Source organism: Culicoides brevitarsis, chromosome 1 (genome assembly GCF_036172545.1).
Source record: "Culicoides brevitarsis isolate CSIRO-B50_1 chromosome 1, AGI_CSIRO_Cbre_v1, whole genome shotgun sequence".
Lineage (NCBI taxonomy): Eukaryota > Metazoa > Arthropoda > Insecta > Diptera > Ceratopogonidae > Culicoides > Culicoides brevitarsis.
In genome coordinates, this window is record NC_087085.1 from 18,710,273 (window position 1) to 18,730,802 (window position 20,530).

At 26.2% G+C, this 20,530-nt stretch overlaps 1 protein-coding gene and 1 long non-coding RNA gene across 10 annotated transcripts in view; one reads left to right on the forward strand and one right to left on the reverse strand.

The window, feature by feature from the left end:
• LOC134827305 (mucin-5AC) overlaps positions 1 to 20,154 on the forward strand; it is a 213,444-nt gene extending 193,290 nt beyond the window's left edge. For 2 of the 9 annotated variants that reach the window (XM_063839896.1, XM_063839895.1), the window contains exons 3-8: positions 8,050 to 8,217; positions 9,377 to 9,463; positions 10,012 to 10,185; positions 16,882 to 17,097; positions 18,034 to 18,069; positions 18,377 to 20,154. In XM_063839896.1, the coding sequence (XP_063695966.1) occupies positions 8,050 to 8,217; positions 9,377 to 9,463; positions 10,012 to 10,185; positions 16,882 to 17,097; positions 18,034 to 18,069; positions 18,377 to 19,795 (2,100 nt within the window). In that variant the 3' untranslated portion in view covers positions 19,796 to 20,154. Of the gene's footprint in view, positions 1 to 8,049; positions 8,218 to 9,376; positions 9,464 to 10,011; positions 10,186 to 12,851; positions 13,068 to 16,881; positions 17,098 to 18,033; positions 18,070 to 18,376 lie in introns of all 9 variants that reach the window. The other 7 variants (XM_063839897.1, XM_063839898.1, XM_063839900.1 and 4 more) reach the window with 7 other exon arrangements.
• LOC134827313 (uncharacterized) lies at positions 6,597 to 7,565 on the reverse strand. Its single transcript, XR_010161769.1, has 2 exons — positions 7,472 to 7,565; positions 6,597 to 6,970 (listed from the first exon to the last, which is right to left on the reverse strand). It is a non-coding gene; the product is annotated as an uncharacterized LOC134827313 (long non-coding RNA).
• Positions 20,155 to 20,530: the final 376 nt, after the last annotated feature.

Consider the following 20,530-nt stretch of genomic DNA (forward strand, 5'->3'; position numbering starts at 1 on the left):
AGCAAAGGAAAAATATGTAAATGACAGTGATGTACAAGAAAATAGTGTGTTTTATACCTTGAAGCATTTTTTCTGCAGTGAAAGGGGCTGGATGATGAATTGGCCTTGCTAAGATATTTTTTAAAAAAATAATTTGCTTTAAAGTAGCACTCAAGTCATGTCAACAATATAAATATTGATGAAAATGATATCAACTGATTTGACCTGTAAAAAATTGCAAATTATTTAAAAATATTTTTCTTGTATAAAATAATAACTACTTTAAATTTAAAAAATTTTTTTTTTTCAATCTAAAATTTTGAAAATAATTTTTTTGTTTCACTTTTACTCATATTTATTAATTTTTTTTTTTTTATTTTATTTATTTTATTTATTTTTTTTTTTTTTTTTGAAAAATTTTATTTTTTTTAAACATAAAAAATCATTTTTTTTTTTTATTTTTTAGAAAAAAATATTTAATTATGGGACAAATTTAGAAAATGATTAAGTTTCATATTAATTACTATTTACTAAAAAAAAAACAGAAAAAATAATTAAATAAATAAGAAAATAATTAAAGTAAAAAAAATATTTTAAATTTTTTTAAAAATTGTAATTTAATTTAAATAATTAATTTTAAAATTATTTTATAATTTTTTTTTGCTTTAAAAATTTTGAAAAATTATTATAAAGTTTTATATCTGAAAAATTATATTTTAAAAATAAAATTTATTAAAACTAAAAATATAATTTTATTAAATATTTTATTTTTAAGTTTTTTAATCATTTATTTTATTTTTTAATTATATTTTTTTATTTAAAACCTCACATCACTGATTTCGATGAAATGATGCTGCCATGATATCAACTACCCACTTAAACTACAACAGCACGAGCAACTCGACAAAATGTCATCAACTTAATAATAAAGTATTCACAAAGATTATGCCAGATTTCCATGTTTGCACTCCACTTTACTCAAGCCTGATGAAATTTTTTTTCCATATTAAAAAAAAAATAAAAACACACTCACTCGCGTGGATTTTGTGCGGTTTTGTAAGGGGTTTAAAGTTCAAACAAAAGTGCTATGCAGCGAAAAAAACACACACAGAAGAAGCATAATTCGTGGGAGTTAAGAGGACTTATTTGTGTCATTGTCGAGTAGCGAGAGATATACTTGTGCTATTTCCCACACATGCTTTTCCTCCTCTTCTTCTCCGTTATGTAACAAACATAACATGCACTTATCATATATATTCATATATTTAAAATGTAAACAAATCTTTTTTTCTCGCATCGCACAAAGTTTACCCGGGCACAGCGAGAGAAAAATGTACTGCAACACTCATAAATAAATAAAGATAACAATGAATGAATTTGTTAACAATATGTTTTTTTTTCCCGGGGAGACGCAACAATATATATACGGAACCCACAGGACGTCGCTGTTTTCAAACAAAAAACCCATTTTAACGGGATTTCTATTATATTTTCACAACTATTATTTGATGAGTTGAGTGCATATCATGTTCATAATCCATTTTTTTTTTTGATGTACAATAGACGCATTGTTACTAAACGCATTATTTAAGAAAGATTTATGGGAATGTAAAACAAATCGATATCCTTTTATATTAATAATAAATAAAATTCTCGTAAAAATAAAAATAGTCTCAATTACAAAAGAAAAACTTAAAAGACATAAAAATAGCCGTTAATTCAAAAAAGAAAACATAAATTATGAAAAATGATAATAATAATTGACTGGCGTAACTAAGTGGGTCCGGGAATCCAAAAAAATATTTTTTTCGCTACAATTATTCTAATAAAAACGATGATACATTTGTAATTTTTGTGATAATACAAAAATAATAAAAATAAAAGGTCCCCTTTTTGCCAAAAAAAAAAAAAAGTTTTACAAAGATTTGTATTGGTTCACCCTTCGATTTATCATAACCCTCGTATTTTTCGCGTGTGTCGAATGTAATAATTTCAACAGAAAAAAAGTATAAAAATATTTTCTTTAGAAATTTGTCGCTTAAATGCATTGCGCGTATGTATTTTGTATCAAAAATTCATATCATAACAATAATAAAGTTGAGTGGATGTGCTTGAAACGATGTTAAACAGTAGTCAATCTTCTTGTAAATTACATTCGGCAAGGGAGCGTCAATGAAGAGGATCAAAGTGTATCAATTAAATTTTTTTTCTTCCTTCCAAGACGTAAGATGACGACGTCGTTGTCGGAACATCCGGAATTATTTATAAATTAAATATATGTCTCCCTCATGACTCATAAATATTAAGAGCGAAATGGGCGGATATCGGATGATATGATAATAAATGCAAAAACTATTAAAGTTGCCGCAGATAAATTTATGTCAAAATTGCTGCTTTAATGTTATCTTTTTAAGAAAAGCAACTTTAAGATAGCAGGGTGATCAAATTTAAATAAATTGTTTGCGAGATTTCCTTTTTCGATGTGTCCATTTAAATGTAACTCAGTGGGCAGAAAATGTATTTTTTTAAGGTTTATTAAAATTTATTTATTTAATTAAAATTTTTTTATTTAAATAATATTTCAAAAATTTAATTGTAAATAAATTTATTTAATTTTTTCATGTTTTTAATCAAAAATAATTTTAATTTAATTAATTTAATTTTTAATTAAAAAAATAAAATAAATAATTAAAAATTAATTTCAAATATTTAAAAATTTAAATTAAATTGAATTTTTAACGCAATATTAAAAAAAAAACTTCTTCAAAGCAAAGTCAGCTAATTTTGTGAAATTTTTCTTTGTAATTTATTTTTGTAAAAATTATTTTGTTTATTATTTTCAAAAAAAAAACATAAAATAAAATAAAAAATTTATAAAAAATAAATTGATCTTATTAAATAATAAATTAAATAAATAAAAAAAAATAAATTAAATTCAAATTAAATTAAAAATAAATAAAATTTAATAAAAAAAATAATTAAAATTAAAATTTTCAAGAGTTTTTGAGTCGAATAAAAAAATCTTTCATTTTTACTGAATTAAATTATTTTTTTATAATTTTAATTATTTTATTTTTTTATTTATTAAATGTATTATTTAATAAGATTAATTTATTTTTTATAATTTTTTTTATTTTTGTTTTTTTTATATTTTTTAATTTATTTTTTAATTTTTTTTGATTATTTTTAAATAATATAAAAAATAATTTTTTAAATTATATTTTCCAGCCCATAAAACCTTTAAATAACGAAAACTCTTCCAACTGGGCAGGAATAATGTGACAGACAACAAATTTCTATTCAATCCCATTATTGTCGTCATTATTAACTTTCTTATGTTCGCATCATGTGTGCCGTTATTGTTTATTTTGATCGGCTGTATTTTGTTAAATTTATCCATTTATTCACTCAAAATTCGACAATTGTGACAAAGGATGGACGGAGGCTGTAGTTTCCCCAAAAAAGAACCGGGCAGCAAAAAAAGGGATCAAATTCACTCATGCATGCAAAGAAATGTCTGATGTGTTTATTGTATTTATGTCTATTTCCTGGATGGGGCATCGTACACGCGTCACAAAGAGTTATTTAAGATTTTGTTCTTTTGATTAGCTTTGAAGCGAGCCGAGCCGAGAAGGTAAAAGGATGAGGAATTGAGTTTATCGTTTTGGGAAAAATAAGCTTAAAAATAAAGAGTGAGGTGATTGGTCATGAAAATAGTTTTCATTTCAAACTTTTTTCCCTCCACTTTGCCACTCAAAACAAACGAGGAAAATCATTTATTTTTTGCCAAATGATCGCACCACTGCGGAAATGAAACCGGGCAAAACACATTCATCCATCTATCTAATCAAAAAAGAGAACAACATCAACACACGAAAACTTTTCTTCCTCCTTTTTTTTCATTTTTCTCTCTGTCGATGAACTACTCAGAGGATAAATTATTGTAAAAGTTTGGCCATTCCGAGTCAAGTCAGGCGCTAAATATATTACAACAACAACAACAACCTCGAACAAAATGTTGATAATCGTGTGTTTTGTGCGCGTCGCAAATATGAGTGGTGGTGTCGACGAGCAAAAATGACGACGAAAAAAAAAGAAGCACGAGGAAAAAACCTATTTATTGATAAATTGTTGAAACCGAAACGTAATGGAACAACATTTTGTCTACGTGATGTGGATGTTTATTATTTGATGATTGTGAAGGGCCCAAGGACGTGTATCTACGCGGAAAAGGATGGCTTGTGTGTGTGAGTGGATGCACATAAAAATAAATCGCTTTTCCTCTTTCATTGCTCTTCTTGACTTCCTTCGCTTTTTATACAAAAAAAAAATCGTTGACTGTTGATTTTTTTTTCTTCGCAGCAAAATCACGATATTTTCACATGTTGACCATTCAAGTGACTGAAAAATTGTTTTTTTTTTCTTGACGCGCATCGAGAAAAATAATTCATGATTCATCGCGCCATCCCTCCTCCGATAATATTAGCAACATTTTGCATAATTTTCCTATTTTCGTGTGTTTGTATTTTTTTCCCGTATTTTCCAATTTAACACTTTTTCACGTTTTCTCGATTTTCTAATAAATTCACAAACAAGCTCGAATCGACTCGTATTGAATTTCTTGCAGTTTCCTTTGTTGATTTATTTTTTTTTGTGTTTGTTCTAATTTTCAGAAAATTCGTTTATCTCCGTCTACTTCCTCTCCTCTGATGCGAGATGCACAAGAAGAGTGGCTTTTGTATTGATTGAGGAAAGTCATAAAAATCAAAACATGTGCAAGACGGAATAGTCACAAAAAATTTTCTATTTAACTTTAGTCATGCAGAAACAATGTTGTTATAGTTGATGGTGTATTGTTGCTTGTGTGTGCGAATTGTTGTAACAAAAGCCCCACACGAGTATGTTGAGATATTTCATTTTTCCTTTGTGTTTTCCCCAGTTTTTTTTTGCGTTCTTTATTCATTTATTTGATTAGCCATATATAGAGAGAAATATTAGAAGAGAGTGAAAGAGATGAGTGAAACAACAATGAAAACATGGAAACTGTCTGGGGCTTGCCTGATGATATTGAAAAATTTTTTCTGTTATTACTTTTTTTGTGTATGTTGCTGAATGTTATGAATTTTTTTCTTTTAGTGTCATCTGGGATACGGGAAATCAATTTAATTTTTGGAAACAAAGTTTTCATGGAATTCATTAAAGCTTTAATATTTTTTTAACGATGAAAATTTAGTTTTGTTAAATCGAAAAAAAATTAGTTAAAACTTTAAATTAAAAAAGAAATAATATTTATAACTTGAGTATAAAATTTTATTTAAGCTTAAGTTAAAAATTATTTTTTTTAAATTTTTTTTCATGATTGCTCATTTTTATTAAAATATTTTTTTAAAAATAAATTGATTATTTATTTAATTTCATTAATTTATTTTTAAATTTTAATTTATTAAAAAATACAATTAAAATTAAAATTAAATTATTAAATAATTAATTAATTCAAATTAAATAAATTCAAAAGTTTAATAAAATTTAAAAAATTAAATTAAAATTATTTAATTTTTTTTAATTCAAATTATATTTCATTTAGTTAAATATTTTTTGTTTTTTAGCTTTAACTTAATTTTAAGTAAAATATCTTTTGGTTATGACTCAAAAAATTTTCGATCTTGTGGATTTTTAAATTAAACCTAAAAATCCATAAAAAATTTGTTACGCTTTAACTCAATTTCTGATTAAAAATCTTTGAGGGGTTTTAGAAAAATATCTTTCAGAAGCCGTCAGAAGGTTTTGGTGCAAAATGTTGAAGAAAACTGCGAAAATTGTCTAAATATGGCGTGTAAAATTCATTGCATACCTCAAATGTTATATTCTACTCCGAAAAAAATTTTCATTGGGTAGAACGAAGCTAATGGGTCCACTCGAACTTCAAAAAATTAAAATTTCTCTTGAAATTTGTGACAATAAGTTCATTTTAAGCAGCTTAAAGACACAAAAACAGCGAAAAACGTCACAAAATCAATAAACACGCGAGACAAATGTTTAATACCATCACACAGCTGCTTTAACATTCAAACCATGAAACGTCTCTGCGAGCAACGAATCAAACGTATAAGACGATTATCTTATTATTGTTATTGATTTGCAACATATATAGGAATCACGTGAAGTGAGTTCCCGAAAAAAAAGCGAAATTGATTCCTCCTTATAAAACACACAATATCCGAGGAAGAAACCTTATTGAAATTAATGTACTGGAAAAGACGATATATGGCAAAAAGGAGGCTCGCACCGAGAAAAACGTCGAGAGATGATGATTATTATCGTGTTCTTTCATCTATGTGCGTTCACGAGATGAGAGGCAAGAGCAACAGTCTCGATTTCCTCTTGTGTGTTTTCTGCTTGCGTTACAGGCATTTCACATATCAATGAACAGATAATATTTAGTGCATCACTTGTCTCGTCGTCGTTGTCGTGTGCCTGCTCAATGAATAAAAATAAAATAAATGAAATGGATGAAAAATCAAATAATAAAAAATTATAACGTTGTCGATTCATCCCGAATGAGAAGATTAATCAGAAAATGCAAGTAGTTTCCCCTTCTGTTACAATAAAAATGAATATTCATCTTCTTTTTTATTTATAATCACATCATCTCGGTAACTTCATTCATTGTGATAATTTGTTTGATTTGTCCCTTGGATGCGCTTTTGCCACACACAGACAGTAAAAATTAGATATGCTTGTCATAATATCCTCCGATGACGATGTTGCAAGTCATAATGATGACGGAAGGAAGATGTTTTACTTGCTCGAGTGCATGTTGTGATTACAATGAATTAAAATATCAAGGGGAGAACTATTGTGGTGCAATTACAAAATTAGAGATTCTGTTATCCGAGAAGTTTTAAAGCGTCTTCGAGCGTTCCGGACAATCCAGCTCCTTTGACGGCTCCTTTAACGGCACCATCAACAGTTTTTACTGCAGGAAGTGCATCTGTAAAATTTTAATTCAAAAAAATTATTTATTTTTCATTAAATTTTATTTTTAATTAAAAATTACTTAAAAATTACTTTTGATTAAATTAATTTTTAATTAAAAAATATTTTAAAAATTTATTTCAGTTAAATTTTAATTTTAATTTAAAAAAATTAACAATTTATTTTTAATAAAATTAAATTTTTAATCGAAATAAATTAATTAAATTTGATTTAAAATTTAAAAAAATAATAAGTTACATTAAGAAAAATAATTTTCAATTTAAAAAAATTAATAATAAAATTTATAAAATATGTTAATTAAAAATAAAAATAATAAAAATTTAATTTTTATTTTAAAAAAATAATTAATAATTTATTTTTATTTAAAAAAAAAATTAAATTTAATTAAATTATGAATTTAAAAAAATAATTACCTAAAAAACTATTTTAATTTCATTTATAAATTAATTTAAATTTAAAATAATAAAAAAATTAAATACAATAAAATTTTACTTACCAGAATCTTGAATTAGACACATTAAAAGCATCGCAACTAAAAAACACAACAAAAAATTATTTTTCATGATTTTTCAAGACAAATTTTTTTTTAAAATGATTAAATTTTTTTCTGAAGTCCCTTTTTATATTTAAAAAAAAAATTATCAAAAAAACGTGCCTCATGATTTTCGTGAAATGACTTATCATCATCGTCAGTCATGTTCCGACAATGAAAAATTTTCAATCATTATTTTTCATTAAAAAACAACAAAAATAACTTGGTTGTAAATTTCTCAATTAAAACACTTACTCATGTTGTGTGAGTAAATCAAGATAAACGTGTCCCTTGTGGCAGCACCAACAAAAGACGATGAAAAAAAAACCTTTTTCACTCAATTTTATTTAATTTTTGGTTTGAATTATCTCTCACACGGCAGACATACCAACCAATAAATCCTAAAAAACGGGATTTTTGATGAATAACATGCAATTAAGAAACACTTGTGTCCCTTACTTGCACGATTGCCACTAATTAAATATTTTTGATCATCATACGTCATACTAATGATGCTAATTTTTTATTTTTATATTTTTTAGGGACGCTGTAATCGTGAGAAGCCACCTTGTAAATACTTTCATCCGCCACAACATTTAAAAGATCAATTATTGATAAATGGACGAAATCATTTAGCCTTGAAAAATGCCCTGATGCAACAGATGGGAATCACTCCGGGACAAGCAGTTCTGCAAGGACAATGCCCAGTGGTAAGTATCATCGCCGCCAAAAATCGCCTCCCCCTTTCCAAGTAATTTCTAAAATTAAATCAAAATTATATTTTTTGTCCTTTAAATTATTATTTTATAATTAATTATTAACGTTAATTAAGAACTTACTCTCTACTACACGTATATATTTAACGTTTAAATGTGCTTCTATTATATATTCTATAACTAACTAAAAAAAAACTTTATTTTTTCTACGAAACCAATATAGGCCAAGTTTGACAGTAATTGAATTGGACATGTAAAATATTTGAATATTTATAAAATTTCACGGAAAAGCTTTTAGAAGAGCTGTCTATCTGTCAAGTCTGCCTATATTATGAAAAATATAACTATAACATGCACTAATCGTGATACTAATGGAAAATGATCGGTTTTTTCTTTCGTTTCACGTGAAATTTTTAAGTTGACACAAATCTTGAATCATTTTCCTTTGGTATACTTTTCTCTCTGTGACTCTGCAAGTATATCACCACTTTTCGAACATCTTAATTGGCAAAGATTTTCTTTTATTTTTCTATATTTTCCAAAATTTCTATTTTTACAAAAAAAAAGCACTTTAGAAGCTTTGCATAACTTCTGTATATTTACTTACTAATAATAAATAATGCTTTTATCAATGGCGCCTGTTTCTATAATTTCCTTATTTTCAAAAAAAAAAATTATAAATACTTTTTAAGTTATCATTAAGTTATTTATTATTTAAACTAATATTTTGCACATCCTTTGCCACAATTATTTTATAATTTATTATTTATTGAAAAAAAATTCTTGTAGACTTCTGACAGTCCCAATTTTGATGTCAATCTCTTTTTTAAAATATTTTTAAAAAAAATCTTAGAAGTTTTACTAACATTTTTGATGTTATACTGGAAAATTATCTTAAAATCTCTGATTATTCCTGTTTATCTTACAAATTTTATATCCGATAAAACTCTAGTAGATTTTTGTTTTTCTTTCATTATCATATTCTTTGTATCGAATAGACCCTTTTTTTAAGTTTCACCCTCGTTCCCTTTGTTTATTTGTTTTTATTTTCCCACTCAATAAATATTTTGGTTTAATTTTAAAATTTCTTTTAAAAAAAAACAAAAAATTTAAAATACAAAATACTAAAATTAAAAATAAATTGATAATGGAGGATGTGCAGAATGGAAATGCAACGACAACATCATCACCTACAGTAGGAGTCGTACCTGTGGCATTAGGTACCACACAACCAGTAATGGTAATGGACTAAAACAATATCTATATTTATATATATTATATACATTTTTATTAAATTTTGTTTAAACTTTTCTCGAGGTTTTTTGCCTCATGGTATCATTTTTTGTACAATGTATTTGATCATTAGCGCAGATATGTTTTTTGAATTATTTATTGTTATAGTATATTTTATAGTTGTGGCAAACATTCATAATCATATATATTTTTTTGTAAAGTATATTCATTATTTATAAGCAATTATATATTTTTTTTTTGTTTTTAATATATGCTGCTTTGTTATTATTATATTATTATAATTTTTGAATAATAAATGATTATTGTTATCATTTACACGGAAATTTTATGCTTTGACAATTGCTTTATCTGCTGTTTAATTAGTCTAGTGCATTTTTGTATGATATAATTATAATTATTATTATTGTTATGATAATTATTGAGCTATTATAATTAACAAGTATTTTAGTTTATTTTTTAAAATATATATATGTTAACAAAATTATTAAATTATGTTATTTTTCTTCTTTCTTTTCATATTTGAAAAAAAAATAGGCAACAAACCCTTATTTGACTAGTATGCCAGCTAATGCGACATATAATCCATTTTACGCGCCTGGACATTTAGTGCCTACAATATTAGGTCCAGATCCTAATTCTGTACAAACTGTAGTACAACAAGCAGTTCCTGTAGCACAACAAAAGATTCCACGTTCAGACAGAATTGAGGTATGTACAACTTTTGAATATTATTATTAATCTATAGGTATCATCAATAAATAAATAAAATATCATATTCATCATAATAATCATTCACATTTATTAAATGTATGCTAACTGTTGGTTACATTTTATTTATTTACATTTTAAAATGAATAATAATAACGAAAAATAATATTATTACCATATATATAATAATAAAATAATTTAATATTAGAAAAATATATAATTCAAATTTTGTAGAAAAAAAAATATTTAACAATAAAAAATAATTTAAATTTTTAAAAAAATAATAATTATTGTTAAATATTCCGTATGCTAGATACTTTTGTTTTTAAAATTCAAAAGAATTATTTTTATAATTTTTTCATCAAATAAAAAAATTGTAAATAATTTCATTTGTTATCAAAAAGTAACAATTTAATTTTATGAATGAAACGTTTCTATATATTAAAGATTTATTTTTGGATATTCGTATATTTATCATATATATATTATGCATCTTTGCTTCAGCGCACGAATGTTTTAATATTTATTATATATCATTAAATAAAATTTACATCGATCGTGTCATTCATGAAGATTTTCCTTATTTTAAAACTACATCTTATGAATGAAACGACAATTAATTTTAAGTATACAAAAACCATTAAATAACAAAAAAATTAAATAAAGGAGCAGCAAATACAATGTGTCAGAGCCTTTTTTCCGAAATATTTTCGCAGTACAAAAAACCACATCGCAACATGAATATTTGACAAATTTCCTGTTTTCCCGCTCTTTTCCCTCGTACTTTTTTTTTTAATTCATTCAAATTCATCAGCCATATCTGGTTCGCGAAAAAATGCAATAAATTAACAAAATTTATAGTTTTTCACTTTATTATAAATGTTCTTCGTGTATAAACTTCGTGTTATACTTCATGTCACGTGCCCAAATTGTTCTGTGTTTTTTTTTGTTCGCGTTCGTTGTTCAACCCGAAAAATAACATAACATGGACGCGAGACATATTTCACCAAATTTCGTCCAATAATTTACATCATGTATATTTTCACTGCGATATTGATATGCGCATTATTATACAATGAAATGAAAAATATGTGAAATAAAAAAAAACAAGTGAAAAATTATGTTGAAAAAATTTTTTTATTATTATTTACACAACAAAAAAAATATTTTTTTTTAAATAAAATTCTTAAAAAAATTAATTTTATTGTATGTAATAATTTTTAATATTATAAAGTGAATGTTAATGTTTAAATAAATAAAAAAAAAATCGCGACAGTGTTCGAGTTTTCAAACAGTGAGAGAAAATTAATTAAAACAAAGTAAGTCAGGCGTTCATATTCAAGCTCAGCTTTCACAAGTGAGACTCAGCAGCAGCAACGACAGCTTTTGATTGGATTTTAACAATAATCATTCGACAAACTTGTATGAACACAAGACAATTTTTTGTTTTCAAAATTAAAATTTTATATTTTTCTGTTAGAAATAACACTACATTTTACACAAATCCATAAAAATTAAACACAAAACCCCCAATTCTTAATAGTTCGATAGTTTTCCGATAGAATTTTACCCGAAAAAATATATTATAGAACAGACGTTTCCTTAAAAAAATAGATTTCAGAACTAGACAAGAGTAAATAAACATACACAAAAATATACAAAATAAAAGCTGCTAATATTCTGCGCTCATTTTAAGTTCATCTATCCTTTTAAGTTATTTTTATTTTTCCATTAAAAAAAATATTTTAGAAAAAAATGAGAAAAAAATTTAAACAACGATAAAAAAAACTACAAATTTTCTCATATATTAAAAAAAAATCTTATAAAATATTAGCTTATTTTTATTATAATTAGCATCCCAGAGTTTCCAATTATTTTTATTTTAATTAAATAGCTCCAATTTTAGTTTTCGCTTAGTTCTTAGCTGAAAAAAAAAGAAAAGTTTAGTTTAGGAGCTTTTCAAATTTTAAGTTTTAGCGATAAAAAAAAATAGATTTTTTATTTTTCTTGACAGTTTATCTTCTCTAGCACAATGCCTATGCCCTTTACTTATTCTATAGCATTCCTTTTATTATTATTATTATTACTACATATTAGCAACTCAATCACATAAATTACACACAAACTTACACATGCACATAATATTCACACGAAATTATTAAAACGGCTTTTTAATCCTCATTTTTTTTTTTTTTTTTTTTTTTTTGAATAAAACATTAATAATAATAATAATAATTTCAAAGTTAATAAGGACAGCTTTGCAAATTATTAACACGAAAATTTTTTTAATGTTTTTTTTTTGTTTAACTTTAATGTAATTTGCGGATTTTTATAAAAAAAAAATATTTTTTGCATTTTTTTTTTTTTAATAATTAAATTTATGTACATTGAATTTTTTGTAAATGTTCAATGTTCATGGAATTTTTCGTGCTTAAAAGCTTATGATTTATTTTTTTTTTAATTTCAAACATTTTAACATAAATAAACTTTTACACAAAAATAATTGCATCCCTTCTACTAGAAAATTTCTAGCAAAAAAAAAAAACAAAATTAAAACTAGAACAAAATAATTTAAAAAAAAAAATTAACAAAAACAAATAAAATAACAATACAACAAACAAAAAAGATACTTAGTTGATGATGAATTGTTGATATGCCATATTTAGGTGTGTCGCGAATTCATGCGCGGTGCCTGCAAGCGAGCTGAATCTGAATGCCGTTTCGCCCATCCCCAAGAGAGTGTAACACAACATGAAGACGGCACTGTCACTGTGTGTATGGATGCCGTAAAAGGTCGATGTGCTCGTGATCCATGTCGCTACTTTCATCCTCCTTTGCACCTGCAGGCGCAAATTAAAGCAGCACAATCACGTGCAACCGCGGTATGGCTATTCTCTAAAATAATACAATAAAACTATATATCTAGAACATAATAAATAATAATTATTAATATAATTCAGTAAAATATATATATTATACAAAAACATATTTTTTTCTCTTTATAATTATTATCATTATATATAATATAAATATTAACTAAATTAGTTATTAATTTTAAAAAAATTAATAATTCTTTTTTGTGTTTAATGCATTTTCCTTGTTTTTAACAGATATTTCAATATCTTTTTCTTTCATTGACGAATGCAACTACTAAAAATGCTGCTGCTGTTGCTGCTTCATATATTTTGCGCTATTTTTTATATATATTTAATTGTTTATGTTTTAATTTTTTTTATGTGGTTATTTTTATCCCATCATCGAAAATCCATCATTTTGATGCAAAAGACAATCACAGCTGCTGCTTCTTTAATCAATCACCCAAAAATTCGAACTTGTTTGAATAATTTGCGTATCAGTTTCAAAATCTGTGATAAAAAAAAATCCATTATGCAATTCTTTTGCTCTTTCGAGTGCAATTGATTATCGCATCAAAATACGAAAAGAAAACATTGTGAAAAAAAGGGATTGCTTTACATTACACACTGACTCACACAGACATCACACAAAACGTTTTTAAAAGTTTCCATTTTCATGATTTTATTTTTTTTATTCCTCTTTTTTTATTTTGCATAAATGAATATAATATCAATATGATTCATGAATCATGGAGAAATGATGAAATATAATAGTTGTGGGATGTATTTTTACGAAAAACGAAAAAAAAAATTCGAGAAAGAAAAGAGAGATTTATTACTTTATTCTTGACTTATTACTTGAGATCTTATTTCTAAATCGTCCGATGAACGGACATGAAATTTGCTTAAAAGTTTTTCGCTTTCGGAATAATTTTATACTACTTGCAAGTTGAGATTCCCCTTTTACTTCCGTTAAAATTGATTTGTTGGAGTTTTCTCAAGAAGTATTATTTCATGATGTAAAATAAAAAAAAAAATCGAGTATGCAGAAGGAATTGCAATAAATTATCCCACATGAACGTGCTGAAATGAAATGAATTGAATGTGAGAGAGTTTATATTCACTTGAATCAGCACAATGTGCATTATCCCTCCCATGATAGGGGTAAAAAAAACATTTATACGTAAAAAATAACATTTTATATAAAAATATATATAATCTAATGGTTCGTTCCATTCTTTAAGAAAGAAAACTCAGAAAATTAAATTTAGAAAATAAAATTTTTCATAGATTTTCGTTATTCTTTAAAAAAATAAATTAAAAAAAGTGAGTTAAAAAAATAAAAAAAATTCCATTCTTAATTTTTTTATTTTTCAATGTCTGATTTAAGAACAAAATTGAATTGGTATTTTAAAAAAAACAAGATATATAAAATTTTATAAAAAATAATAATTCAAAATTTTGAAAAAAATTAATCAGTTTAAAAATAATTTTTATTTTGTTTTTTTTTTATTATTTTAAAAAAAAAGTAATTTCTCAGGATTTTTTTTTGTTTTCTCAGTTTTTCTTCATTAAAAATGTGTAAAAAAATTACGTGAAAAAATTTATACATTTTGATTTTTTAAGTATTTCATTGATTTTTAATTCAAAAAAAATTCAACAAAAATTAAAAAAATAATTTAATTAATTAATTCAAGTTCAAATTAAATTAAATTTATTTTAAATTATTAATAAATATTAATCAATAATGAAATTAATTAATTAAATTGTTTATAAAAATTATTAATTTTATGCTTAAAATTTAATAAAAATAATTTCTTTTTAAATATTAATTTTTTAAAATTGTCAGAACAATTTTTTTATGAAAATTCCAAAAATTAAATAAATTAGAAAAATTTATAATTTTAATAAATAATTTTTAAAATTTTTTAGAATGGAAGGACCCATTTTTGAACAATAAAACATTTCGCGTACATTGACAAAGAGAAAAAGAAAGCGAGAAAAAAAACAGGAAAAGCAAATAAAATATTACATTCCAAAAGTAAGCATATTGCATTCGAATTTGATGACACTTTGTACATGTAACAAATGTTACCAATTTAATCTTCTTTTTCGTCGCTCTCTCTTTCTCGCCTCCGGAATTTAAAATATGGAAAATTCCAAATCGAGACTTTTCCTCGAGAAACATCATTAAGCAATATATATCAGATCGAGACAAAATACATTAAAAAACAAATGAAGCGACAATGTAAATCATAAACATTATCTTCATTATGTACTTTTTGTTTTCTCTTGCGAGTGTCTGTTTATGCTACAACTCATTTAATGTCATTTGCAAACTTCATTGCGCACACATCCACTTATTATTATTATTATAATAAATAATGCAAGCAAGTGCTTCGTATTTATTATAATCCTGCAACAAGTGCAATGAATGTAATGAGAACGAAATGACGATGATAAATATCTCAAGAGTACATGTAGGATGAGCAGTTTATTTTAACTTTCAAGATAAAGTGCTGTTAACTGTTGGAAGGATTTAACAATGTTTTAGTAAGTAATAATCCACACACGGAGGAGCAATCGGATTACATCTGAACAAGGTTAAAAGCTTTTTTTTGTTGCTTTTTCTTCTTGAAAAGTACTTTCTTCGTGAAAATGAATTAAAAATAATTTTATTTCCCAGTTGCAAATGGGTGAATAACACAATTAATTACATTTTTAAAGCAATGTTTATTCAGACGAGCGACGACAACACTTCAAGAACTCAACTGTGCAACCAGAGAAGGGTGGTTATCCTCTGCTTTCTGGTTTTTTGTCTCCATCTCACTTTTTACATGCATAAATAATGTTGAGGTGTCTCTCTGGACAGACACAAAATAAATTACTTTCGTTTTTTTTTTATTATTTTTTGTTTTAAGGAAAAATAGCAAAACAGACACTTGACCAAACTTTAATTATTATTACTATCATCAACATATATATTTTAAAACATTCGTACGATTTGAAGCAAGATATATATTTGAAAAAGTTAAAAAATAGAAAATAATAAATTATACATCATTATAATGTTAAAAAGAATTTTATCAGTTATAACATCACGACCACTTCTGCGTAAATCTACTTTTGTTAGCTTTTATAAAAATGCTTTTAATGTTGCTTTTTTAATAATTTAATTTTTATTTAATAATGTTTTTTTTATTTTTAATTAATAATATAGAATTAATAGTTAATATAATTAATAATTAATAATTATTTTTTTTGTTATATTTTTTATTAATAAATAGTTAGTTATTAATTTTTTTTCTCTCTAATGTAGTTTTAGATTAAAAATTAATTTTTAGAGTAAAATTAATAATTATTAATATTTTAGAATTTAGTTTAGTTAAATATATAGTTTAATTCTTATCTTAGTAAATCATTAGTTTTTAGAATTTTTCACTTTTTTAAAAAATTTTTTATATATATAAATATGAGTTATGGGTTGATGTTTATTTTATTTTTCTTTCCTTCTTTTTTGTATGTGCCTTGTCGCCTGTCTTGTCGGCTTACAATTACACAAAATATCAAAACACAAATACACAAAACACACACACACAAACATAAAAAAAAATAAATTTGGATAAAAAAAATATTTAAAATTGGATTTGAACACAAAACACTTGAATGTGAAAAAAACACGAATTTTGCTTCAATTTGCTTCTGTTATATCTGATAATTATTGGCCTGTGATTTTTTTATTATTACACACAAACAACAATTATATGAAAAAAAAATAAATACAATAAAAAACTATATATACAACATGAAAAAACACATCAAACAAACAAAAAAAAATTAGTCTGCACCTGTAACTGCTTCAACTGCTGTTGGTCCATATGCTGCTGCCGCTTGCAATCTGGGTGCCCCACCTCCTCCGACCACTGCACCACTGCCATCCGCACAATCATCACAGACAAATCAGACGCAAGCTACAAGCACCAACACATACTCTGCCGCTACTACCACATTGGAGGTTGGCAAAAAGCGTGCTGCCGAAAACGATATGTTACCAATGGTATTTTTTTATTTTATACATTTTTTTTTCGTTAATTTTACACTAAAAAAATATTTTTTATGGTTATTTTTTTTAGTATAATTTTCTATAATAAACACTTTTGCATGCAAAATATATATATGTTGTACTAACAGAGGTAGAAAAGTTAAAAAAAAATTAAAAATATAAAAAAGGTGATGGTCGCGATATTGATTTTTTGTTAAAAGATCATGAACAACAACAAAGTAATAACTGATAAAATTATTATTAACATTTAATGTTATAATATATTTATTTTTATATTATTTAAAAAAAAATTAAATTATAAGAAAAGGATATTTAACATATATAAAATTTAATTTAATATTAAGAAAAAAAAGTGTGGCGGTTTTATGAATGTATATATATGGAAACGTTATTAAAAGATGTAAATACAGGTCTTTTCTTCAGTTATTATTATTATTATAATTTAAGAAAAAAAAAATAAAAATCATTCATAATATATATTTTTTTAATAATTTATATCATTTTCGCTCATGAGCTGTTGTGATAGCTTTATAATAAAAAAAAAAACATACATTCATAATAATAATTTTAAAAAAATCAACATATATGTTTAATACATAATATTAATAATAATATTTTTTTTTATAAAAAAGGTTTTGTTTAAATTTATAAAAAATATTATATGTTTTAATAATTATGATGAAATATTTATTTTAACAAATTTTGTATTTTTAAGTATATTTTTTTGCTTTTTGCCGTTTAAAAAATGTGCTTTGACACTGCTATTTTTTTATTAACTTGTTTCGATTTTGTTTTTTTCTTCCTACTCGCATTGATTGTCCGAAACACCATCACCAAATCATCAATCAAAAAATCGCTTGAAATACACAACACCAAATCACTCGTATTTCTGTGTACGCAAATTACAAATAAAATAATTACACTAAATAGATGGATATGAAATCAGCAATCTATTATGAAAATTTTGTAAGTATTTTTTTTAACATTTATTTTTGTTTTTTGACTTTTTTTTTAAATAATTCCATTCAAACGTCATGTGTGTTGTTGTTTGCTTCCTTTTTTATGTTCAAACAATTCCATATTTATGTGACGAGTGCTAGAAATTCTAGCGGAACAGAAATGTACATAGATGCTTTGTAATTGTTTGTTTTGGAAATCATCATCATTCATATTTATTATTTACGGATTTTATATAAATTTAATTATAGTGCGATTTTTTTTAGATTTTTATATGAAAGTTGTTCTAAAATTTTTGTATTTTTAATGTGTTTAGGCATTTCATGGTATGGTGCCATTCAAGAGACCTGCCGCTGATAAGTCAGGGATTCCCGTTTATCAACCCGGAACAACGTACCAACAATTGATGCAATTACAACAGCCATTTGTCCCTGTTTCATGTGAGTACCCAACTTCAAGTTCTTCTACTTCTTCCTTCTCCTCCTCTACTTCTGTCAATAATTCTACTACTTCTGCAACACATACCGCTACTACTTTAATTCCACAACCACATACTACTATTACATCCGCCACCACAGCAAACCCAAATGCTATAAATAATAATAATAATAATGTCTCGACAACAACAACAACAAATAATAATCATATTTTTGTAAACCAAAGTAATGTTAATAATAATGATAGTGTCGCTACGACAACTGCTGCAAGCAATGGCATTGTCGCTGAAACGAATAATAATAACAATAACACCACTGTGAATAAGGAACAAAGTACTACTAGCACCACTGCAAGCAATAGTGTGCCATCACTTAATTCAATTGCCGCGCAAATTCATAATAATCATTACACGACAAACAGCAGTGGCGACGACGAACTCGATCACACCAAAAAGTCAAAAGACTCTGCCTCCGTCACTGCAACGCCCACAACGAGTAACGTTAGTTTAGGTAATAGTGTTTCCTCGCACTCCACCGGCCTACCCATGCAACACCCCTCCCTCGCTTACAGCTTTCCCCAAGCCCAGAGCCAATTCATGAATCCCCTCTATGCGAATCCGGCGGCGATTGCCAAGGAGGTTGCCCAGAAAAACTACCAAAACGCTTTGAAGCTCGCCGCTGTATCAAACGCTTTGACTGGCAAGCCATTGTCAGCGCTTTCCTACAGCCAAGTCCCCTTTAACAAGCCAGCGCTTTTGCCGCAACCCGCTTACGCTGCTGCACCCCAGCTAACGTCGCCGCGTCCCGCCCTTGCAGCTCCCGTTTCCGCAAATCGTCTTCCCATGTCCACGTCCCAAGCTAGTGTCGCGTCGCAGCTGTTGCGCGGTCAAACGCAACTCTCGGCATTGACACGTGCTCCCCAACCCCAGGCCACATATCTAACTTCCGCCAATCCCTTTGCTCAATTCATGCGACCCCAAGCGGCGAATCCCGCAACTTACAATCCCGCCGCCGCCGCCGCGCTGTCAATGTCGCAAGCTGGGTATCCGTACTCCACGTTGCAGGCATTACAGGCGGTGCAACAATCACAAGCTGCTGCCGCCGCGAATCAGCAGTTTATGTTCAATTGCATTCCGGGATTTCAGCAGATGCAAGCTCAAGCGTATCCCGGAATGACAAATACGATGGCGACAAGTGCCCAGCAGCAGGGCGTGCCGCAAGGTACGATGCCACAAAATGCGGCGCCCGGCACAACTGCTGTCGTCTTGAACCCTTACAAGAAAATGAAAACGTCATAAGTTGGAAGCACTACTACCTAAACTTGACAACTTTTACCGCATTGAAACGAAGAAAATCTTTTACCGCATTTTTGAGTGTTTTTTTTAGTAAGAATAGTGCCTAAAATAATCGATAATAAACTAATGAAAAAAAATGTTGAAGTGACGTGATTAATACTAGGATTAAAACTGTAAATATTCTAAATTTTTTTCATCCACTAGGATATTAGGATAGCATATTAGGTTGTATATTAACAAAAAAAAATTAGGATGATCCCAAACTTTTCCCTAGTCGTCGTCCCCTCGTCTCGTGCAATTTTTACTCATTTCGAAAAAAAAAAATATATTAAAAATTAATCGTTTCTAGTCCCTCGTCTTTATCTCTCTCTCTATTTTTTGTCGTGACACATCCTAAACTTTTAGTCATATTGCATTTAATAATTTTAATTTTGTACTTATAATTTTTTTGATAGTATTCAAAATGAAACCTCCTTGAGTTAGGAAACGCAATGTTACCGTACATAAATAAATATTTTTCTTTTGAAATATTAGTCATCACAATTAAATTTAGGATTATTAAAATATACAAACTAAATATTGACTAATATATTGACTTAATTTTAGATAATATATATAAACAATTACACACAATGAATTATGTGATACAGTTAAAAAAATATATATGTAAAAAATACTAAATATTAGCGGTAATACATATTTCTATCATATATACGTAACTAAAATATTTAAAAAAAG